The sequence below is a fragment of the Miniopterus schreibersii genome (assembly GCF_964146895.1).
Source record: "Miniopterus schreibersii genome assembly, chromosome: 7".
NCBI classification, from domain to species: Eukaryota; Metazoa; Chordata; class Mammalia; order Chiroptera; family Miniopteridae; genus Miniopterus; species Miniopterus schreibersii.
Genome location: NC_138108.1, coordinates 62899094 through 62921510, shown reverse-complemented (window position 1 = coordinate 62921510; position 22417 = coordinate 62899094). Strand labels below are relative to the sequence as shown.

The window sequence follows — 22417 nt, the reverse complement described above, 5'->3', positions numbered from 1 at the left end:
AGAAAGTCTTTAATGGATAGTTCTTCAACACCCAATGATTTCAACACATGTTCAAAGTCTTGAAATACACTCTACCTGGCAGAAATTAATCACAGATAAACTCCTGGGGTTGTATACAAGTATTTTTTTTAACTGAGAGCCAAATATCAGTCCATTAAAATTTTAATACATTAATATGTATTTAATTTTATATAAATGAATATATATTTAATTTATGCAACTATTAAGGGCATATCTAATAATACCAGATACATTGTAAATGCCCAGTAAATATTGGAAAAATGAGAGTAACTGGGACGAAGGGTGACTAGGGCACTTTTTGTACCACTTGTTCTGTTTACTTCCTGATGATTACAGCCATGACTATGATACAGGACATTGATCATACCCTTACAATTCATGGTAACTGTTAGCTTTTATCCAATGCTTATTGTTCACCAGATTTTGCGCTGGGTGTTTTGCATATATCGGGGCACTTAATTGACACAACAGTCCTTGATATGGATATTGTCAGCTCCATTTAACAAATTAGAAAATAGCGGCACAAAGAATTTACATTTCGTGAATAAGATTCCACCACTGATAAGTGACAGATTTGAAATTCAAAATCCAAAACCTATAGTATTCAAAAGTGATATGGAAAGCACATTTTTTCAAAGGAACAGCATTATTTGTTGGAAGGAGGCCATATACTAGCGAATCTTATCAACTTTCCCCTTAAATGGTGACCGTGAACTCTTATTGCTCTGAAGCAACTAGAAATAAAATAAGCAGACTCCAGCCAGGCCGGGCGTGGCTCAGTGGTTAAGCATCGACCTAGGATCCAGGCGATCGGGGTTCGATCTCCTGTCAGGGCACATACCCGGGTTGAGGGCTTGATCCCCAGTTGGGGTTGTGCAAGAGGCAGCCGGTCAGTGACTCTCTCATCATTGATGTTTCTATCTCTCTCTCCCCCTCTCCCTTCCTCTCTCTAAAATCAATGAAGACATATTTAAAAAATTATAATAATAAGCAGACCCTGTGGTTGGACATAGAGAAGAATGAGATTTCCTGGTTTAGCTGAGACATGAGCTGAGGGGTTGTAGATGTGAATGTATGTGCTATTGTGGGCTAAGTGTGCATCTGTCTGTCTGTAAAAGATTGTGTGATAACAGGAGTCAAGAGGAAGGACTAAGAAACTGAGAGATCTGGCTAAGTCATTAGTCATTTTTGCTTAAGAAGGAGCCTCAATCCCCACCCTACTTCTCTGCTTCTATATTCACACTTGTCTGGCTACATACAGCCACCTGGAACATGGTGAGTGATTCTCATAGTTGCTTTCTGCCCAGCAGCAGAAGAATTCAACTTGTGTTCATGGTGGTTACGGCCGTGTGAGACCCAGATGCCTTCTTCAGTTCCTCCGACTGGCAATCTAGAGAGTATTCAGCCATTAATTCTATTGCTGTCTTATGATTCCCTAATCTCACCGAAGGCAACTCATTTTCCCTCAAGTATGCAGTGATAAAGTTAAAGTTATTTCAGTCAGCAGTTCAAGCAAACCAGGTCATTTAAGATCGTAAGGTGGAAATACTTGACTCCAATGGGAGGTGCTCCCATCTCTCAGTCCTTAGAACATTGACAGCATTGCCAAACAGCTGGAGAGGAGGGCAGTGGGCAGGTCAGGAGTTCCCATGGGCTCAACACCAGCCCTGCATTTGCTTTCTGGTCCTGCCACTTATTTGCTACATGGCTGACCCTCTCTGACCCTCAGGTTTCTAATCTGCAGAATGGACAGCAATAACAGAATTTACCACATTGAATGATCATAAGGATTAAATGAGATACATGGTAATATATATTTTTCTGACCTAGTTCAAATTTTATGTTTAAAAATTAAAGATACATATTCTTGACTACTAATAGGACTAGGAATTTAGAGATTAGAGAAAAAAGATTCAAAGTTTTGTATGTTACTCCTCTCTATGCCCTCTTGGGATACAGTATCTGAACACACATTTTCACAAAGGTGCAAATACACACACACACACACACACACACACAATATGTAACGGTAGCTCTATTTATGGAGAGGAGATTTAAATACCACCTACCCAACTCAAACACTGCTAAGCATGGTCTAGTGTCTGAGTCAGTATGTAGAATCAGCATTGAAATTGTCTGATACTCTTAAATACGAATTTTATTTCATTCTCCAATGGACTTTTGTTCACAGAAATCTTTGTTAATTTCTGAGAATCTTGCCATGTTCTTACCTCTATGGTGGAATTACTATGCCTACAACTCTGTTTTGCTTTTATTATGTTCTCTGTAAACGGATGTTCCCATTCATCTATAAGGCTCTCCTCATTTGATTTGGCTGTGGCCTGTTTTCTATCATTAGGAGAGAGCCCATTCCTGTATTTAATATACAATCTTTCCTCATGGAAAACATATTTCTTCTACATGGTGCCCTTTGTTTCAATTGATGCCCTATGTTATTTTTTTTTTCTTTTTTAGTAATTTCACTTTCAAACTAAGCTCCTGCCTTAGCACAGTAACCACTTACTTTTTTAGCAAATTATCGAAGTTTTGAATAGTTCTCAAGTGACGAAGTTTTACTGACACTATATCAAGTTATAAGAAGGCAAGATAAAATATCTAGTCAACAGAAGATGTTCTGATGTTCTGAATCTTTACTCCACATCTTACAGGGTATCTGATTCTGTTTCCGGAAAAAAATGTCATCATACAAACCATAGGTTTTTTGCTATTTAGGTTTACTTTCTATTTTTTTTCTTTTTTTTTTTTCTGAATATGTAGTATTTCCATAATTCTGATGCAAAGATTTTTTAACTCTGGCTCACAAAAAAAAAACAAAAAAAAAAAAACAGGCTTAGAGTTGAAGGAAAATTACATTTGTGATGATATTACTCAATGTTTTTACTACAGTATTGAAGTTGTCATCATCATCATGATAACCATCAGGAAAGTTATGCATTAAGTAACCCAAAACAATGATAAATGCTATAAGAAAGAGTAAACAAAATACCACCTCACACTATCGGAATACATTATCAACATAGATATATTTTCAGCAAAATAAAATTATTAAGCCCATACATAAAAAGACAATGAAGGATTTATATCATAGGCATGAATACATTAGAAGTAGAACACATGGATACATATATTACTTGGAAAAGCAATCATGGAATTTCCATATGGCTGAATGGCAGGGACATGACAATAAACTGCCAGCTCTTTATTGACACTGAAAATGTAAAAATGTGGTTAGATTTGACTATGTAAACTAGATAATTTAGTCTGAAAGTAAATATTTTTCATTGTATGAATTCTCACTTCTCTTTAAATGGATAGATAGAATAAATATGAACCATTGGGTGGAGCATACCCTTCTGTTTCAGGCTGATTATTTATTTTGTATTTCTATAAAATACAAAGTGGGAATGAAGTGGTTAAAACAAAGCACTGCTGTTAAAATGCCCTGCATTCTCTCTTGCAATTCTTTCCAGATTTAATCATGATTTGTGTTTCAAGTTAAGTCACTTAAAGTTTCAATAACTTAGTTTCTCAGGCTGCAAGTCGGGGGTTGAAATTATGACCTCCATTTACATAGAGCATGTGAAAAAAAGAGGTTATTAGATGGCCAACAGAACATGAAGCTCCAACTTACCCTCTCTGCCCACTCTGACACAGGGAGTTATGTGCAAAGTTTTGCAAGCTCTAAAACCACACGCTGGAGAGGGCAAAACAGTATTTATTACAACCTCATGAATTAGCACCGGCGTGTATGCCCAGGAAAAGAATCAGGCAGGAGGCTGAAAAGAAATTTAATAAACTTTATTTCTCTTTTCAATCAATTTTGGGCATGGTGCTCTTATTTCAGCAATTTAAAAAGTGGTACAACAGGGTAATTTGGAATACAAGGAGGTCGTATTGGAAAATATGAGTGGAGACAATTCAGTGCTTTGTTATGTAATCCCTGTGATGGTTTGAGAAGTGTTTTGGAATCTCTGGGGATTAAGAGCCTGATATAACCTCATTTTGTCATTTCTTTCTGGATCTCCCTTGCTGGACCCTGCAGTGTGGTAAGATGATTGCACCAAGCAGCTCTGGCCAGCTCTGCTCGGAACATCCTCCTAGACTTGCAATGTGGGGCGCTCTCAGCTGCTGAGAAAACTGTCCATCTACATGTGATGTTGACCCCTGTGTAAAACTCCACCCAAAAACTGACAAGCAGCCTAGAAAGTTGTTCGCCTTAGCATTTCTCTACTTTCCTTTAGCAACGTTTCTGAAACGTTGGCTCTCCCAGCATTTTCACATCTAAAAAATAATAACAACAACATGTAATTGTAACATGGGAATACCGCGAGAACAGCAGTTTGGCAGAAAACGGGAATATTTCGAAATAAGGTCCACAGCAAGAAAAATTCTGGCAGATGTACAGTTCTGGGTCATATTATCCAAACTGTTGGATCCTGGAAGATGTGAGGGTTTTCTTTTGTGATTCCCATCCCTTAATAGAATGGTAGTGGATGGTCATAATCCAAATTTTGTTCCTCCTGCTCCCATTACTAAGGTTAGAAAATAAATACACAAAGGGCACCCATTATAACAATCATCCTAACTCTAGTGCTTTTAACACCATGATGGCTGTGTCAGGTATAAAACTTTGTTGGGCTAATACCTATTCTCTTATGCACTGATATTTATTGAAGATCATCTTTAAAAGCTCAAGATCCTAACTATTCTCTGGTGTGAGCAGCTTTAATGCCAATTAAATCTCTCAAATGGTTAAGAATGGTGCTTAAAACTAATGCCTCTGGCCTGTGTGTATTGAGACTTAAATTGCGTATTGTTAGTCACAATTCTTAGGCTTTGAAAAACATTCTAATTGTTTGCATTTGAAAGAAAAGATCAATGGGGGGGGGAGAGGAAAGCATAAAGGAAATAAAAAGTAAATTCTAGAATACCTGGAAAGCTAATCCAACTCAGGTTAGTTTTTCATAGAAGTGAAAATATGTAAAATTAAGAGTGATTCCTCTGTAAATCAGATTAAATGCTTTGGAATTTAAGCCCATATCTCTTAGTCTCTTTTCAGTTTTGAATAAAAAGTTTAAATGGGAACGGAAAAAACTGCTCATTGGCTTAACATAAATCTTTAAATTGCAGTAAGCTTCACCCTCAAAAAGTAGTTGAATCTCTGAGGAAAAGGAAAAGGCTGAATTCTATTTTTCATAAATGATGGATTATTGTACCACACTGTATTTTCCAGTAAAGTGTCCTTTTATTTGCACTGTGTGATTACAAGTTTCTAAAAGTATGTGTGGGGTCACTTGGGTGCTGTGGGAAAATGCAAGGAACACTGTTCTGTTAAAATCGGTAGTGAAATCAGAAGCAAACTATGTCCTGATTATCATAGGCATGTGTTTAAATTTTGCTTTCCTTAATTGGTTATGTTGTATTTACTTAAAATGAACAATTTGGCAAGTTTTTCTCCCTTGACAACAGAAAAGTGTAAACTGTTTTATAAGTTTGGCTGTTAAAATCAGTTTGTAAACCACAATATTCTAATACTCTTAGTGCTGTTCACAGGAACCCGGTGATGGACTTTCCTTTGTACCCATGTGTTTGTTACACTTTTAGTTTGTAATTAGGGTGCTTTCCAAATTATTTGGTTAATAAATGGTGTACCAGATATTATAGTCATCTATTGACTTTAATTTCTACATAACTTGCCTTAGAACAAAATGAGCTAAGTGGATGATGGTAAAGGCCTCCTAATGTGACTTGTCATCTGAGGAGGATTATTTATGGCATCAGGAAATGGAAGTTGAAGATCTACTCTGTCTCCAGGAAAGTCATCGTTAGAGGCAACTTTGGAGAGTTTGGCTATGTTAAAAACTGTGTGACGATATCCAAGTCTCTGCTGGTTTCTCAGTCTGTGTTAGAAAGCAACAAGATAAAGCCTTTGAAAATATATTTTCACTTTCTTTGAAAAACCAATACACCTTACACACATTTCTCACATGGGGAGCCAGATAGTGTTATTGAAAACAAAATAATATACAAATATATCTCTGTAATTAAGAATACTATCACCAGAGTACCTAAGGGGTTCCAGAAAGGCATAACTCACTGTATAATTATTTTCATAATCTTGCATTTATACTGTGTGTATGTGTTTTAATTTTCAAAGCCCATCCTCATGACATAATTTTTACTAACCCCAAAGTGGCAGGAAAAATACTTCTTTGGCTTTGTATTTCTTGGCATTCCGTCGCAGACAATGAAAAGATTTTGAGGTAAGACTAGAAATAGAAAATATAACCTTTCATAACCTGTGAACATGTAGATTGATTGTTCCATATCATTTCAAAGGCAGACTTGAGACCAAAATTACAAGGTATATTAAAGTGAAAGATGTAAGTGTTCCTTCAGCTTCCAATATAGAACCCAGACCCATGGGGCTTTAATACAGACATCAGCTGAAGCAGATCACATACTACTGGTGGTCATGACCGTGAGTGGACCCAGATGGAGGTTGGTAGCATATCATGTAGGCACAGTATATTCAGATGCTCAGAATGGCTTCCAATCATACAATTTTGAATCTGTTAATACCTGATATTTATGGTCTTATAAAAGCAATTGTTGCTAATGGCACTTGCTATTTCTCCAAAATGACCTGAGGTCGATTCCTCTGCTAGGACTCTCAGTCTTTTTGGAAGGTCTCTGGTGAAGGCCAGTGTCAGACACTGTTTGTGACTTTCTTTGAGTACCCTGTTTGGAGCTATCAACAACCCTTGGCTTGAGGGCCCCTCTGTTGGGTCTGGGTGTCCTTGGACAGGACCAAGATACACACCAAAGTCTGCTTTTCCAAGGCCCGGGTCCAGAGCAGATCAGGCAAAGACTCAAAGCACTCTGAGGTCTGCCTCTGTCTATTGGCTGATTAATCTGATTCTCTTAATGAGCCTCAGTCAGTAGAAACTTCATGGGGTAGGCAAGAGGTTTTCCAGCAGGGTGGGGCAATTGCTTTCCCGTCAGGCAAAAGCTGCTTGGAAGCTAAATGTCTGCTGGTGAAAGATGGTCCTCTGCAGCACTGTGGAATGACTCAGCACAGGAATCCAGAGGGGTGCCCTCTGAGCTCTATCTCCAGAGCCCACACCCTAAAATCTCCTCACACAAGTCCTGTGCACCCTGCCTTCCCTCTGCTGGAGCCCAAAGTGAATGACTGCACACGAAACTTTGTGTGTTGGCTCTTTAGAGGGTACCTGCATTTCCAGCTGTCTCTCCCTGGCAGACAGAAACCCAGCTGCTTTTCACAGTAAGGCAGTGACTCTCAACAGTGAACAATTTTCCCCCCTTCTCTCTACCTCCCCCCTACTCCCCGGAGACATTTGACAATGCCTGTAGACATTTTCAATGTTCACAACTAAGGAGGGGGTGCTACTGGCATATCATGCTTAGAGGCCAAGTACTCCTCCTGCACAGGACAACCCTATACAAAAGAAAAACCAAACCCGTCTGACCTAAAATGTCGATAATGCCAAGGTTAAGAACCCTGCTTTAAGGTAGTATGAAATATTATGGTCCTTTCAAGTATTGTCTTAATTCAGTATTTAATAGTTCTTATCTCGTGATAATCAAAACTTTTAGGTTAATTTAAAATTGAAAACTCCACTCTTCACCTAGCTAGAAGGAAGACAGAATGTTTTCCTTTCTTTCTTTAACCTTTAATTTCATCCTGACTTCCCATCTTGCTCATAGAAGTTTGCAGCAACTTTGTGATCAGAGCTGGGGGAAAGAGAATGCAAAAGTGTCTTTATTTAACCAGTTGTAATAAGGCTTCTCATACTCTGGGCCAGGCAGGCAGTTTATTTTTTAATTTTTATTGCATCTATTGTGTGGTGACATTGGTCAATAAAATTATATAGGTTTCAGGTATACAATTCTGTAATACATCAAATGTATATTGTATTGTGTGCTTACCACCCCAACTCAAGTCTCCTTCCATCACCACTGACCCTTCCTTTGCCCCCTTCTACCTCCCCTCACGCCGCTTTACCTCTTGAAATCACCACACTGTTGTCTGTGTCTAAGAGGTGTTTTCTTTGCTTGATCCCTTCAACTTTTTCACCCAGCCCCCCACCGTCTTCTCCTCTGACAACTGTCAGTCTGTTCTCTGTATCTATTAGTTTGATTCCATTTTGTTAGTTTATTTTCTTCATTAGATTTCACATATAAGTGAAATCTTATGGTATTTGTCTTTCTCTGACTGGCCTATTTCTCTCAGCATAATACTCTGCAGGTCCCTCCATGCTGTTACAAAAGGTAAGATTTCCTTCTTTTTCAGGGCCCAATAGCATTCTTTTGTCTAAATGTCCCACAGCTTTTTTATCCACTCATCTACTGATGGACACTTGAACTGCTTCCAAATCTTGGCTATTGTAAGTTATGCTACAGTGAACATAAGGGTGCATATATTTTTTCAAACTAGTGTTTCAGGTTTCTTTGGATGTATTCCCAGAAGTGGAATCACTGGGTCATAAGGCAGCTCCATTTTTAACTTTTTGAGGTAGCTTTATACTCCTTTCCCCAGTGGATGCACCAATCTTCATTCCCAACAGTTCATGAGGGTTCCCTTTTTTCCACACCTTCACCAGCACTTGTTTGTTGATCTATTGACATATCCATTCCGACAGGTGTGAGGTGATATCTCATTGTGGTTTTAATTTGCATCTCTCTAATGATTAGTGTCATTGAGCATCTTTTCTTATGTCTATTGGCCATCCATTTGTCCTCTTTGGAGAAGTGTCTATTCAGGTTCTTTGCCCTTTTTAAAATTGGATTGTTTGTGGTTTTTTGTGTGTTGAGTTTTATAAGTTCTTTATAGATTTTGGGTATTAACTCCTTATCAGAAGTATCATTGGGGAATATATTTTCCCATTCAGTTGGTTGTCTTTTCATTTAGTTGTTGGTTTCCTTTGCTGTGCAAAACCTTTTTAGTTTGATATAATGTAATTTGTTTATTTTTTTTTTCCTTTTCCTTGCTTGAGGCAATATATCAGAAAAATATTGCTACAAGAAACTGTCTGACATTACTGCCTATGTTTTCTTCTAGGATTTTTATGGTTTTGAGTGTAACATTTAAGTCTTTAATCTGTTTTGAGTTTATTCTTATGTATAGTGTAAGAAGTTGGTTTAGTTTCAGGCAGACTTTTAAAGCAGTCTCCCTTAGGCACTTTTGTGGGTTCCTTGGAGACCCCATTAGGAACATTTGACCCTCAGATTCTCTAATTTCAGGCAATTTTTTTTTTCATCTTCAGCTCCTTCCTAAGCCTCTCTTTCTCTTTTTTCTTCTGAGTTCATTATGATGGGATAGGACGCCTCAAGTCTAGCTTTCTTATTACTAGAAGTTAGCAAAATGTTTTGCACCCAATAACTACTTTAAAATTTTTATTTGATTGAAACTTTTCCACTTTAAATGAGTAACTGAGCTCCTGATATTTTTATTTTCCTCCCTCATACATTCTTTCACCAATACTTCAATAAATGAGAATACAAGATAAAAATTCTGTGAGACTGGCTTCATATCCAGACTTGACCTTGAACAAGTTACTTATTTTCTTTGTCTTAACTTCTTCTCTAAAATATGTAGGATTATTGTACATAATTCAAAAAGTCATTGTGAGAATTGATTCAATAAATTTGGGTTGAACATTGCTACATGCTAAACAATATTTGAGATATTAGGGACGTATTAGTGAACATTTACAAAAGCAAATAAAAATCCCTACCCACATGGAGCTTACATTGCAGTAGAATAAAATTAAATCATGTTAGATGCTTAGGAGAGTACCAAGCACATAGTAAGGTCTCAGTGCATTTTGTTTATTTATTTTTTCAATCTTTTTAAAAATTTATTGTTGAAAGTATCACAGATGTTCCCCTTCCCCCCCTCCCCAGTGACCCTCTCAACTCTACACACACCCACAGGCCTACCACACTATTGTCTGTGTCCATGGGTTATGCATATATGCATATACATTTTTTGGATAATCTCTGCCCCCCACCTCCCCCTTAGATATATTATTATTCATCTACTTGAAAGACTGGCTTATTCTAAAGTGTGATTTGAAGGGAAAAGAGGTTCTTTGTACCTAATAAAGTACCCCAAATCCTCACATTATGTCAATAATTGGGTTAAGACAGTGAAGGGCCCAATGATCATCTATATCTTTTAGAGACAATAAATTCCTATCAGTCATTCATAATAAGGTACCTTGAATGTATTTAGACTCTATACTTAATGAAGATCCAGACCTTAAGTGTTATGTTCATCATCGAATTCATAGCCTCTAGCATGGAGTTTGATGGTCAGTAGACATTCAGAAAATATTTTTGTTCAGAAATGAATTTGACACGTGCCTAATTTTGAAGATAAAGGTGAGGATAGGAAGCTGAGGATAGGGGACTGCTGAGGAAAGGAAAAAATTTCAGCCAAATCTGTGTTTTAGAATTTTCCTAACACTGGTGGTAATTTGACATCAATAATAAGAATAAAAAATATCTGCTTCAGAAAAAGAAATCACTTTGGATTAACATAAAAAAAGAAGGCTCCCCTGGCCGATGTAGCTCAGTTGGTGGGGCATCGTTCAGTGCATGGAACGTTTGCTGGTTTGATTTCCAGTTCAGGGCACATGCCTGGGTTGCCAGCTCTATCCTTGGTAGGGGGCATGCAAGAGGCAGCTGATGGATGTTTTGCTTTCACGTTAATGTTTCTTTCTCTCTCCTTCTCCCTTCCTCTGTCTCTAAAAATCAATAAAAATATTTTTTAAAATTGACAAAATTATTTGGGGAAGCAAGAATTTTGAAAATACCTGAATTACCTCCAGGCAATATATAATCATAATTAGTTAAAATGAACAATTCTAAAGTCTTTTTCCCTTGTTGAGAAGTTTTTCTTTGAACTTAATTTTGTGTATAGATATGGATAGGTAGAATTGTCTGGCAAAGGTTATTGTGTTAACTACGAGGGAATAAAAGTGAAAATAAATTGAGACTCTATGGAGCTAACTACATCCTCATTGCAGTTTCCCGTTGCAGCCGAGCTAATATTTTCATAAGGGCAAATTTTTACTCAGGTGCCCTGTCTAAGCAGAAGGGCCTAAGCCATTAATTCAGGGAGTTGTTCCAATAACTACTGTTTTCTATTCATATTAGCATAAAGTAATAATCATAAAGGAGAAATTTACTGAAAGCCTGTGCCTTTTTTTTAATCTCCAGTGTTCAGACTGCATCATAGTGCTTCCGATACAAACGACAAAAACCGAGTTAAAAGCAGATTAAAGAAGTTTATTACCCGAAGACCTTCCCTGAAAACTCTGCAAGAGAAAGGACTTATTAAAGGTACAAGACATTTTCTACTTTTGCTGTAACAGTGATAAATGAATGTGTCTCTGTGTCCATAGCTATTTAGCTCTAAAGGGATATTAGGATATTTTATTCCTTTTAGGTTGCTTATTAAACGTTCTGCTTTATAGGAGAGAGAAAAAATAATTGTCCAGAAAAATAATCCTGAGAAAATTAAGGATGCATCATAGGATTATTGCAAAAAGTACTTAGTTTTGACCTCAGAGGATCTGAGCTGTGCACCTGGAACAGAGAAGAGATATCTTAGTGGCCCATCAGAATGACTCTGTGTCTCCATGTGTCTGTACAGTCCCAGTTTATACTTATTGTCCCAGCATACTTAATACAGCAGCGCTTTCCTCTCTCAGACATGCCCTGATTTGGATAGTAACTTATCTGATCACCGTCGTCACAGTCTGAAGCGAATACTAGGAAGAAGTGCTAGGGAGAAAGTCCAAGACAGACTAGTATCATGAAAATTTGGGGATTTGAGAGCTGGAAGTCTAAGAGCTCAAACTAAACTTAAATAAGCAGGTACTTTTGCAAATATATCTAAAGTAAAGAGTAAAATATCCTAGAGCAACCTGGCCACCAGAGTAGAAAAACATAGACTCTGGCATTACACTAACTGGAATTCAGACGTTGGTTCCACCACTCATTTGTAATGACAATGAACACGTTATGATCTCTCTGAGCCTCAGATATCTCATCTGTTAAATGGGAATACTTACACCCACCATTAAGAGAAATAGATAAGATAATTCATGTAAAGCTTTTAACAGAGTTTCCGGAACATAAGTATTCAATTAATAGTCACTGCTATTAATAATATTATTATTTATCACTGCTGTTATTACTGTTAGCATGAATATAGATGAAAGGATGGATGGATAGATTGGGCCGCAGATATAGATTTCTGTAACTGGAAATCACTTTATAGATCACACAGCAAAAATATATTATTTTCTTGACAAGGAAACGTGCATCAAGTCTATTCTCTGTTTTTCAGGTTTTCTAACTGATGAATGTATTTTGAAAGTTAAATATAAGAAAAAATTTGAAAATGAGCTAAAATAAACTCTGAGAACAAAGTTGAAAGGCTGATTTTTATAGAAGTTGAAAGGTGATTTGATATACGATTGTTTCTCAGGAAGAGGGCAAAGCAGGTTTTCATATTTTTAGCAATACTTAATATGAGAATTACTTAAATAGTTTACAATAACTGTTTGACCTATCAATTTCAGTCCATTTTGAAATAGATGAACATATTACAAGAATCACCTGTCATTCTGAACCAATCCTAGAAGGTGAAATTTTGTGAAGTATGGGCATAGATATCACTAATAGAGTGGAAAATTCTTAGAATGTGAACATTTGGAGGTGGAAGTAGCACATATTCCAAATTGGCTCATCTCAGACTTTTACTCTCTGAAAATGTCCTTTTCAGTGCCACAGACACTATTTGAGCCTCTACAGATTTAATTACATATAATAATGTACTAGTATCTTCATTTCTACCTCAGAATTCATCCCGTAGATTGTCGTTTTCTTAGACAGGATTCAGTTGCAGGTCACCTGCCATCTTGAAAAAAATATAAAACCAGATTAATAGTCCAAACAGTCTCAATCTGACATAAAGTCAAAATTTTTCATGACTCTGGCAAAATGAAAAACCTTTTAATTCAGTGGCAGGGTCTGGTCTAATCAAAATGCGAAGGAATTAATAACCCCAGTGCTCTAGAATTGGTCTCAGAAAGCAGCAGAGGAGCTGGATGCCTAATGCAGTCTTCATGCTGATGCAACGGAACCATGGAAAACACTCCACTGTGTACATTTCCTAGCTTCAAGCCCCATCAAATTTTCACCATAGCTGACCAATGACTCAGTATTCATTAGTAGGACTATGGAAAATCTATGTGAAATCCTGATTTGATAAGCTGCCATTGTTGTCTTCAGTGGAATTTTCTTCCAAATATAGATCGTTATGCAAATATAGTCACTTCTTGGGATTGTTTCAGTTTTAACTGTGAATTTTTTAAAGGCTTTTACTGAGATTTTTTATCAGAGTAAAATGCATTAAACCAATTTTTAAAGCTACAGGCCCAGTAAAATTTAGTACTTTAAGTTTATTTTCTTAGAATATTTAAGGCGAAGACTTTGAAAAAGCAATGAAATCACAGTTTTTGAAAGGTTACAAAAAATCATATAAAATTAATTAATGATTAATGATTAAATAGTTAATTTCTCCAAGTAATATAACTTAACTCTTCAAGGAATATTATTTAGAAAAAACGTATAATGACTTTTTAAATTGTTCTGCAGTGCATTCCCCGAAAGATTATGGATCCAATTCTTTAAACTGTCTAATTGGCCAGATCTGGAATGCAAGCCTCATTATCAAGGTTCAGAAAAGCTGTGTGTGGTAGTGTGGGTCTTGTGCTTCCTGGTAGCTGGCAGGGGCTCTGCAGGGCCACAGATACTTTTAAAAGTGTCCAGTCGTTCCTGTAATATTACCAACAAGTTGAGAGGCCTGAGCTTTGAATGCAGCTGGTCTTTACTGAGCACCCACTGTGGGTCAGGAAGGGCTGTGCTTTATTGACTTTATAACGCCCAGCATAAGTGTGAAAAAAGCATTGTCCCAATATCATATAGTCTAAACTCAATCACAAACCCTTTCTTCAAAACTTTTCTTTTTTGTACTCATGGAGATCTGGCCAATATGTGATTTCATTGGCTCAAATCTGGATCTGGAAACAGTCACTTGATGTGGCTGCATTTTCTAAATTCTTTAATATGACTAATGAGGAAGGCACATTGTGATGCCAAAAAGGGGCCTGGAGATAATAGTGAATGATCACCCGATGGGGAGAAATCTTCATCGTTCAGGTGGGTGTAGCAATCACTGTGCCATTGCAGTGGCAGCTTCTGAAAAGTCTTCCGTTTCTCCAACTACTTTCACGTTTAACAAGGGGGGAATGGTGAGTGCCTTATAAATGTATGTGTTTATTGCACTGAATGTCTCATTGGAAATAAATCTCAAATCAATTTAATATGTAAATTATAGGCGAGAAGGTACATTTTAAGGTGGTAGGTGTGTTTGTATATACCCTCTTTTGGAACTGAAGTAATAACTTTAGCATCCGCCAAACCACTTTATGTAACCTTTCAAGTAACATCATTGACATCCAAGAACAGAAAACGCCTGGCAATGTAATTTTTAGAAAAGATAACAGTTTGGTTTTTTAGGACCAAATATTATTTCCTTATATCAAATGACAAAGTTAGAGAGAACTGTATATTTAGAAAGTCATTTCTTACATCTTAATATGGGAAAAAACATACTGGATGGTATTAGTAGAAATGGAAAGCAATGCTGGACTACTTCTATTTTTTTAATCAGTATATTATAAAGAAAATCACCTGTTTAAAGATTAACTAGTATGCCTGCAGGGGTTATGTGCAAGGCAGTGCTTTCCAACCGCATCCCTGTTTTGCTCCTTACGGGGCACCTCTTGGAAGTGTTTCTATTTGTAGTTCTTCTGGTGGTTGCTGCCATGTCTTGTTACTGTTATTTGGAGTGCAGGTTAGTTTATTTTTATCAATATTTTCCTTACCTTTAACTTTTTCACACCTTGATTTTATCAAGCTTAGATTACCTCAGATTTCTTTTACAACAGGCATGAATTCAACTCAATTAAATGAGACCTTATCTACCTGGCCCTTTTCCTCCCCAAATACAGCTGGTCTGGGGGTTTCCATTGGTTTTCTCTAAAACATTCAATATGCTTAAATCTCTATGTATTGTTCTGTTAGCCACAGAAAATTAAGACTTAATTCCTCCATTGACATGATGAGAAAAGTAGTGCCTTCTTCCTCTCTCATCTCTTCTGCCTTGTTATTGTTATCTTTATTTCTTTTTTTTTTTTTAAATATATCTTTATTGATTTCAGAGAGAGGAAAGGAGAGGGAGAGAGAGACAGAAACATCAATGATGAGAGAGTCATTGATCGAGCCCGCAACCTGGGCATGTGCCCTGGCCAGGAATCGAACCCCAATCGCCTGGATCCTAGGTCGACGCTCAACCGCTGAGCCACGCCCGGCTGGGCTATCTTTATTTCTACGTCATGAAAATTTATATTATTTCATTGTTTTTTATCATTATACCTTATTTATAATTGAGTCTAAAAGTTAAAAATAAAATGGCAGTATTCATAAGATTTACTGTTACATAAGGTTGTTTATTATGATGCCAAGCAGTAGACTTTCTTCTCTGTTCTTTCAATATCAAAAACTCAGTAATGCCCCTTGATCAATGTGAAAAAGATTCTCCTCTGTTTTACATTTGAAGGTTATATGTACATTTATGCTGTTTCACAACCACAATCAAGTCCTTCATTCCCCTATGTCTTGCATCTAAATGTGAAAAAAATTATCCATCAGCATACACTTTATAGTCATCATATAAATAATATTAAAATTTTAGCCAAGTAATGTGCCTGATTGGATTGGTATATCCATGGGTCCACTGCTGTGCCTTATGTGCCACATAATTTATGTTTTTATTTTTGAAGCTTATACTCCATCATTTGCTTATAATCATTTGTTTGATATGTTGTTTGATTGTGAATGTCTCATACAGACATTTTCCCCCCAGAGTTTAATTTTTTTCTTGTTTCTGGGCCTTTATGTCATTAAGGGTTTGTTTAATGTTCTCAATTAAATAGTCTATATATTTTAGTCTGGAAATTCCTGCTTTCCCCCATCCCCAGAATATCTTTTAAAGTCCTTCCATCATCTTACACTTATTTGAGTTGGTTGCTTTCCAGTCTTCACCTTTATCACCCTGTGACTTCCTTTCACTGATTTTCTGAGTTGCATTCACTGTCTTCTGAATCCCATGCCTTGTCTTTATTGCTTTAAATTCTTTTATTATTATGTAACAGCTTCAGGAACTCATTTAGAAAACACGAGACCTTGACTGTCTTAAAATATCTTCAGTGTCCCCACACACTTGATCAATAGCTCAGCTGGGCATAAAATTCCATTGCCTTTGGAATACAGAGTTGCAGGTTCCATTTCTTATTTTTTGTTAACTTGATTTTTTTTCTTTCAGAATCATTGGGAATTTTTGTCTTTATTTGAGATTCTGTAATCAAGATAATGTGTATAGTTGGCAGAATTTAAAAAATTTATTATGCTTGGCATTCAACTTGAAGAATTGTGATTCTCTTCAGCTCTGGAATTTTTTCTCTTTATTATTATGTTGATAAGTTTATTCCATAAATTTTCTGTTTCCTTTTTGGGGATATTTATGATGTATTAGATCATCAGTTGATTTTTCTCATCTTCTGAAAGAATTCTCAATTTTACCCTCGCCTCTTCATATGAATTCATTTCAATTTAGCAATTTATTTCTGATTTTTTTAGATGCCTGTCTTATTCTTTGTTCTTTTTTGCATATTTTACTCTGTCACATGCCACAAGGTCAGACACTTTGCTGACCACTCTACTCCCATAACTAACAGTGACGATGGCACTTTGCACTCGATAAATATTAGTTAATTGAATAAGTGGGAAAACAGAAAATAGGCTGTATCTTTTTAAACTTATTTAAAGATAGATAAATTTGTTGTCACTTTGGACTTTTGTTTTTGTTTTTTATTTTTTAGTCTAAGATGTTCTTTTTGGTTCTTTGAATCATTTTCATGTAGGTACTTATCTTTCGTGTATTTGTCTCATTATGTTTCTATCACATTAGTGCCTTGGCTCAAATGTCCAGTGGGCAGTGGTTGTCCATTCTTATTGCATAATGAGGCTGCACAAAGACTAGCTAAAGCTTTGTATAGGGGGGCACAATTTGTCAATGATATGCTTTTGCTGTAAGGTGACCTGTAGGGACTCAAACCTGCCTCAAACATCAAATATTTCTAGAATGACTTACATACTCTTAATTAATTAATCAATCTTTATAGATTTTTAATGATAGAAAAGTTTCAACCTTATTTTACAATTAAGGAAATTTATGAATCTCAGAAGGTGGGGGTGGGGGGTGCGGGAAAGGTTAACCAAATAACTTTATATACATATATGCGTAACCCATGGACACAGACAATAGTGTAGTGAAGGCCTGGGGGCAGGGTGGGGGTGGGATAGAGGGGGTTAAAGGGGGAAAAGGGGGGACATCTGTAATACTTTCAACATAAAGATAAATTTTAAAAAATACAAATAAAAAAATTACTATAATCTGGCAGGGTAATCATCACACAAAAAAGGAAAATAAAATAAAATTGAGTTTATTTGAAAGCATAGCAGCTTTAGAATTTGACTAAGTTAAGTTTAAATCTGGATTCTGCCAGTTACCAGCTATATAACTTAATATTTGGTTATTGACTTTTTCATTGATGAAATTTACATCATGAAATTTAACTGAAATGTTATATGGAAAGAACCTTGCACAGTGTCCAGCATATCTAAACCATTCAACAACTTCTTTTCTTCCTCTTATCCTTCCTTTTTCCCTTCTTTCTCTCCTTCCATATTTCCTTTTTTTTTTTTTTCATCTCTCTTCCTTTTCTTTATTTCCCTCTTCTTTCTTTTGCTACTTAGATTTATGGAGCAAATTATGACCATGATATGACCCCAGAAAACCATTTCCCCAAGTAGTCCTTTAAAGATTGAGAAATTAATCCAGGCAAGTGACAAGAAAAGGCAGTACTAACTTGTTTACTTCAAGGAAAGTATATACATAATTTGTGGTTGACTCATATTTATCTTTTTAGTAATTTTTATCATGATACTCTTTACACATAAATGAGCATGAGCTCATTTTATTTTCTAGCTATACCCACTTACAGAGTGCCATCTAATTTCTGGAATGTTTAAGCAATTATCCACACAGACACAACTAATTGTTTAAGGTTTCTGTCCTATGAGAAAGTAATTTCTTTGAAATGATAGTACTTTTGTAAAACAAGTCAATTATATTGAAAATAAAGAAATATTTGCCATTCAAATTGCAGATACAAGTTATCAGCCCTAAACTTTCAACAGCCATGCTTATGAATAGCAAAATCATTAAGAGGAAAGTATTTTTTAAAATAAGTTGTTAGAACTGATATATGACAGAGTAACTGACTGGCCACATTATTAATTTAAGCAAAAAATATATGAGCAACACTGCAATATACCTTTGAATAGAGATATGCTCCAACTTTGCCACTTGATCAGTATTAGTCTGAGAATAATTGTATTTGAATTTATATACTGGGGCATGGGTCTATCATTGCTTGGTCCTCAAATACTCTCACAACTTCTACAATATGCACTAATGTGCCTAAAAATATCTTGTAAATCTTCTTTTCTTTCAACTCTTTTATGGTTCATAATTGAACTGTGATCCTTACGAGTGAGCTATGTCATGATTTAATATTAGCCAAAATTAATAGCCAACCTTAAGCTCCTTTATCTTGGCCTATAAGCTTCCTGGTTCCCTTGCATTTATAGTTCCCAGGCACTCTCAGTTATTTAAAGGCTCTTGGGAGCCAATGTGTATGGTAATAGAGTACCAACCACATAGCTAGTTTTTGTTCAGTAATAGCATACAGGTCACCATGAGAGATGGCAAATGTTGAGAAAAAAGTGCACCTGGGTAGCAGGTTAAGCCCATGTCTTTTAAAAGCCTGTTATCCAGGGAGGAAATGATCCAGGTCTTCTGAGCTATTGAAAGCAGAATAACTTTAGAGCAACAAGAGACAAATGAGGTCCAGAAATGGGAGCGAATTAGGTAAGGGGAGAAAGAATAAGCCAGAATAATAAATTGGTTTCCTTGCAATTCAAGAACTCACTTTCTTATGGAGAAAGAACTTTTTATACAGGCATTAGAATTTAATATTATTTGAGATAGTGACTTATAAATACTTGATTTTTAGTCTCTACAAAATAATTTTGCCAATAATTTCCTGGTATGACCCACTATATTTTGCTTATTTGCAAATAATAATAATGATAATAATAATAATGCCTCTTTTTTCCTTCTTTTAAATTACAATTCTTGCCCTTTGAGCCAAGTTCTCAAGATCTTTCTTCTTTTTTAACTAAAATAAAATGCCAAATAATATCAGGCTTTAGCCCTAAAACTGACAGGATGCAGGACTGCAGCCATTCTACCTGCTGGGAATGTAGGGTGACTAAAGCCCAGCTCATTCCTAACCAGCATATTGGCATTTTGTTTTTAGCCAGTGACCTCTAAAACCCATATTTAATCTTGCCCTGGTAGTAGATGCTGGTTTTATATCTTTAAAAGATTTCCCAGAAGTATACTCTACACAGTTAGTCTAACCCTGGTGCCAGTTCGAGACATTGTCTCTAAGCCTTCCATTTTCAGGCCTGACAAGTTTCTGTAAAATAAGAAGAAATAGAGCATGAACACAGTAAAAAAACAACAGCAAGTAAAGGGAAATTTTCCTCATAACCTGAATCTCTACCATGTTTTAAGCATACCCTGTGCTTGAACTCAAATTGTGTGTGGGTATAGATTGCAGCAAAGATACAAAACCTCCCTGTCCATCGCTGGCCTTGCCCCAGCCAACCTTCATGTGCTGTCTGAGGCCCACCCTCAGCTGGCTGCAGATGACCAAAAGCCAGGCGAAGGGGATTTTTTCCTTCTTGTGCCGGGAGGCTGCTGCCCTCTGGACAGGTGGTCTATGAGCGTGTCAATCCTCTAGTCACATCCTAAATCTTCCTTCCGTGAAACCACCTGAAGAGAAGGAAGAGATACAGGGCTCTCATCAGCGCTCGCAGGAACCGTCCTGTTTAAAGGTTAGCATTTACTGTTGCTCCCCTGCTGGTCTCCAGCAGGTCTTCTCCCACCGCACCGCTCCCTCGCGACGCCTAAACCCAGCTTCCTAGGCAGTGGAAGATGCTTCAGCTTAGCTCTCGTTAGCGTTTCAGGGCCCCTGTAGACCCTGCGAACTGTATCCGAAGCCAGTGCTGGCTCTTCACTTTCTCCTTTGCAGTTTTTACAGTTCCACAACTTACACAAAGTGCTAGCTGGTGATTTCTCTTTGTGGTAAGGTGGATAATGGAGGGGGAAGAAAACAGAATGTCATCCTGACCTGAGATTGATCATTTGAACAAATGTATGAATAAATGCTTCCCATGCAGTGAGGAGAGTTGAATTTTCTATAGCACTTGAGTACAGAGGTCCCATTCCTTTCTCACTCATGGTATGGTTGGGATGTGAGAGTCCACATCCTGGGTACATTGAACATGTCTTAGAGACAGTACCTATCAGAGGTCTCCCAACCACTGTCTCCTCACCAGGGTCCACATTCAGCAGATGTGTGCACTGCTACAAGCACAAGAAATGTTAATGTCCACAATTCATTTTGACACAGCCTACGATTAAGATAGTGCTCTTTTATTTCCTTTAGCATCACTGAGAGTTTGGCTTACAAATAGTTCCCCTCAAATTTATGTCTATTATAAATCAATTATATTTCACAAATTCCCAAGATAAAGAAAAAAAGAAACGTGTCATTTTATTTGGGGGGAAACAAATATTCAACATAAAAACATCGCCCCCTTTTGACTTGTGATTCTACCTGATTAGTGATATTGAAATTTAACCTTCATAAAATTTAGTCATCAGAATAATAGCTCCTTGTTGCAAAAGTGCTATACTAGCACTTTGTACTTTTCTCTGCGGGAAGGAGGCGAGAGGCCACATCAGAATTGGGGTAATCGTAATTGGTGGCCTGTCAGTGTTAGTCAAATTGCAACGTGGAGAGGTACAGCTCCCAATTTCTCTTTGAAATTGACTATATTGCTCTAAGTGTGTTTTATCAAAGCATTTTCTGGGGCAACAGATCTGAAAACATAAACTTTATGTAGCATTATTCTTCCCTAGATATTTCCCTTTAATATGTTCTTTCTTTTTGAAGATAAAATAAAAGTACATAAAAGAGTTCTGGGAATAGGCAGCTATATGTCATAAACACCCTTCACTCCCCCTGGCCCGGGGCCCCCAGCCCCCAAGATTTGGAAGTGATTTGATTGAAGTGATGACTGCCTTGATCTTGTTGGAATGCTCCTCCTCCTTCATTGTCTTCTTCTCGCTATGGGAGGTGACAACCCTGTCGTGGAGTCACTCTGGGGAGAGAAAGAGGTATTTCAAGCAACCATATTTTCCAGACGCAAAATTGAGACACATGGCCTGACAATGACATAATATTTGAAATAGGGACTGTGCTCAGAGATCCAGAACATATGGTTGAAAGAGTTTTCTTATAAAAATCAACTATTAAGATAGCTTCTAGATTCTTATTCACAAAAGGCACATTCCTCCAACCTTTTTATTTGCATTTAAAAATATTACCACAAATCAGAAGACTGACCAGTTTTCCATCAAACATGTTGCTCTGCTGGCTCGAGAAGCACCCTGTTGACTAGAAAGTTAAACGCACAGCCATCCAGGAAGCAATGCAAACCAGACTGCCAAACATATTATGAATATATTGCTCTTCTTAAAAATGCTAGTTGGTTTTTCATACTGGAGTATTGACTAACTGTCTGTGTTTGATGTATGGTTTACCAGCCTGATGTCGACTTATGGTTAGAGCTTAACTTGTTAGTTCTGCTTTTGCAGCCAATTCAGAATAACTACAGATGCCTCGAGATATTAAAATTGACTGCTCAAATGGACTCAGTGTGGGGGTTTCATTGGTTTTAAATTGATAACAGCTGAAAGAGTGAATGATTAAAGTGTACATGGCATAGGACACAGCTCTTTCATAGGAATTCTTGTGAACAAACTCCTTTAGTGTGGGAATTTTTTTCTTTCTTTTTATATCCCAGTTATTTCTAAGCGATCTTGGGTTAAATTTTTAAATTGCACAGGAACATTCAGGAGCCTGCAGACAAAATAATTCCTGAGAAACTGAGATAAATTTTGATGAAGTGGGTTTCTATTCTGTGGGGAACATTTAAAGTTAAGTAGCATTCC

The 22417-nt window shown here is 36.8% G+C and overlaps 1 protein-coding gene across 1 annotated transcript in view; it reads left to right on the top strand.

The window, feature by feature from the left end:
• ARHGAP15 (Rho GTPase activating protein 15) overlaps positions 1–22417 on the top strand; it is a 575548-nt gene that overhangs the window by 318367 nt on the left and 234764 nt on the right. The window contains exon 9 of the mRNA XM_081142712.1: positions 11290–11412. Within this exon, the coding sequence (XP_080998838.1) occupies positions 11290–11412 (123 nt within the window). The remainder of the gene's footprint in view (positions 1–11289; positions 11413–22417) is intronic.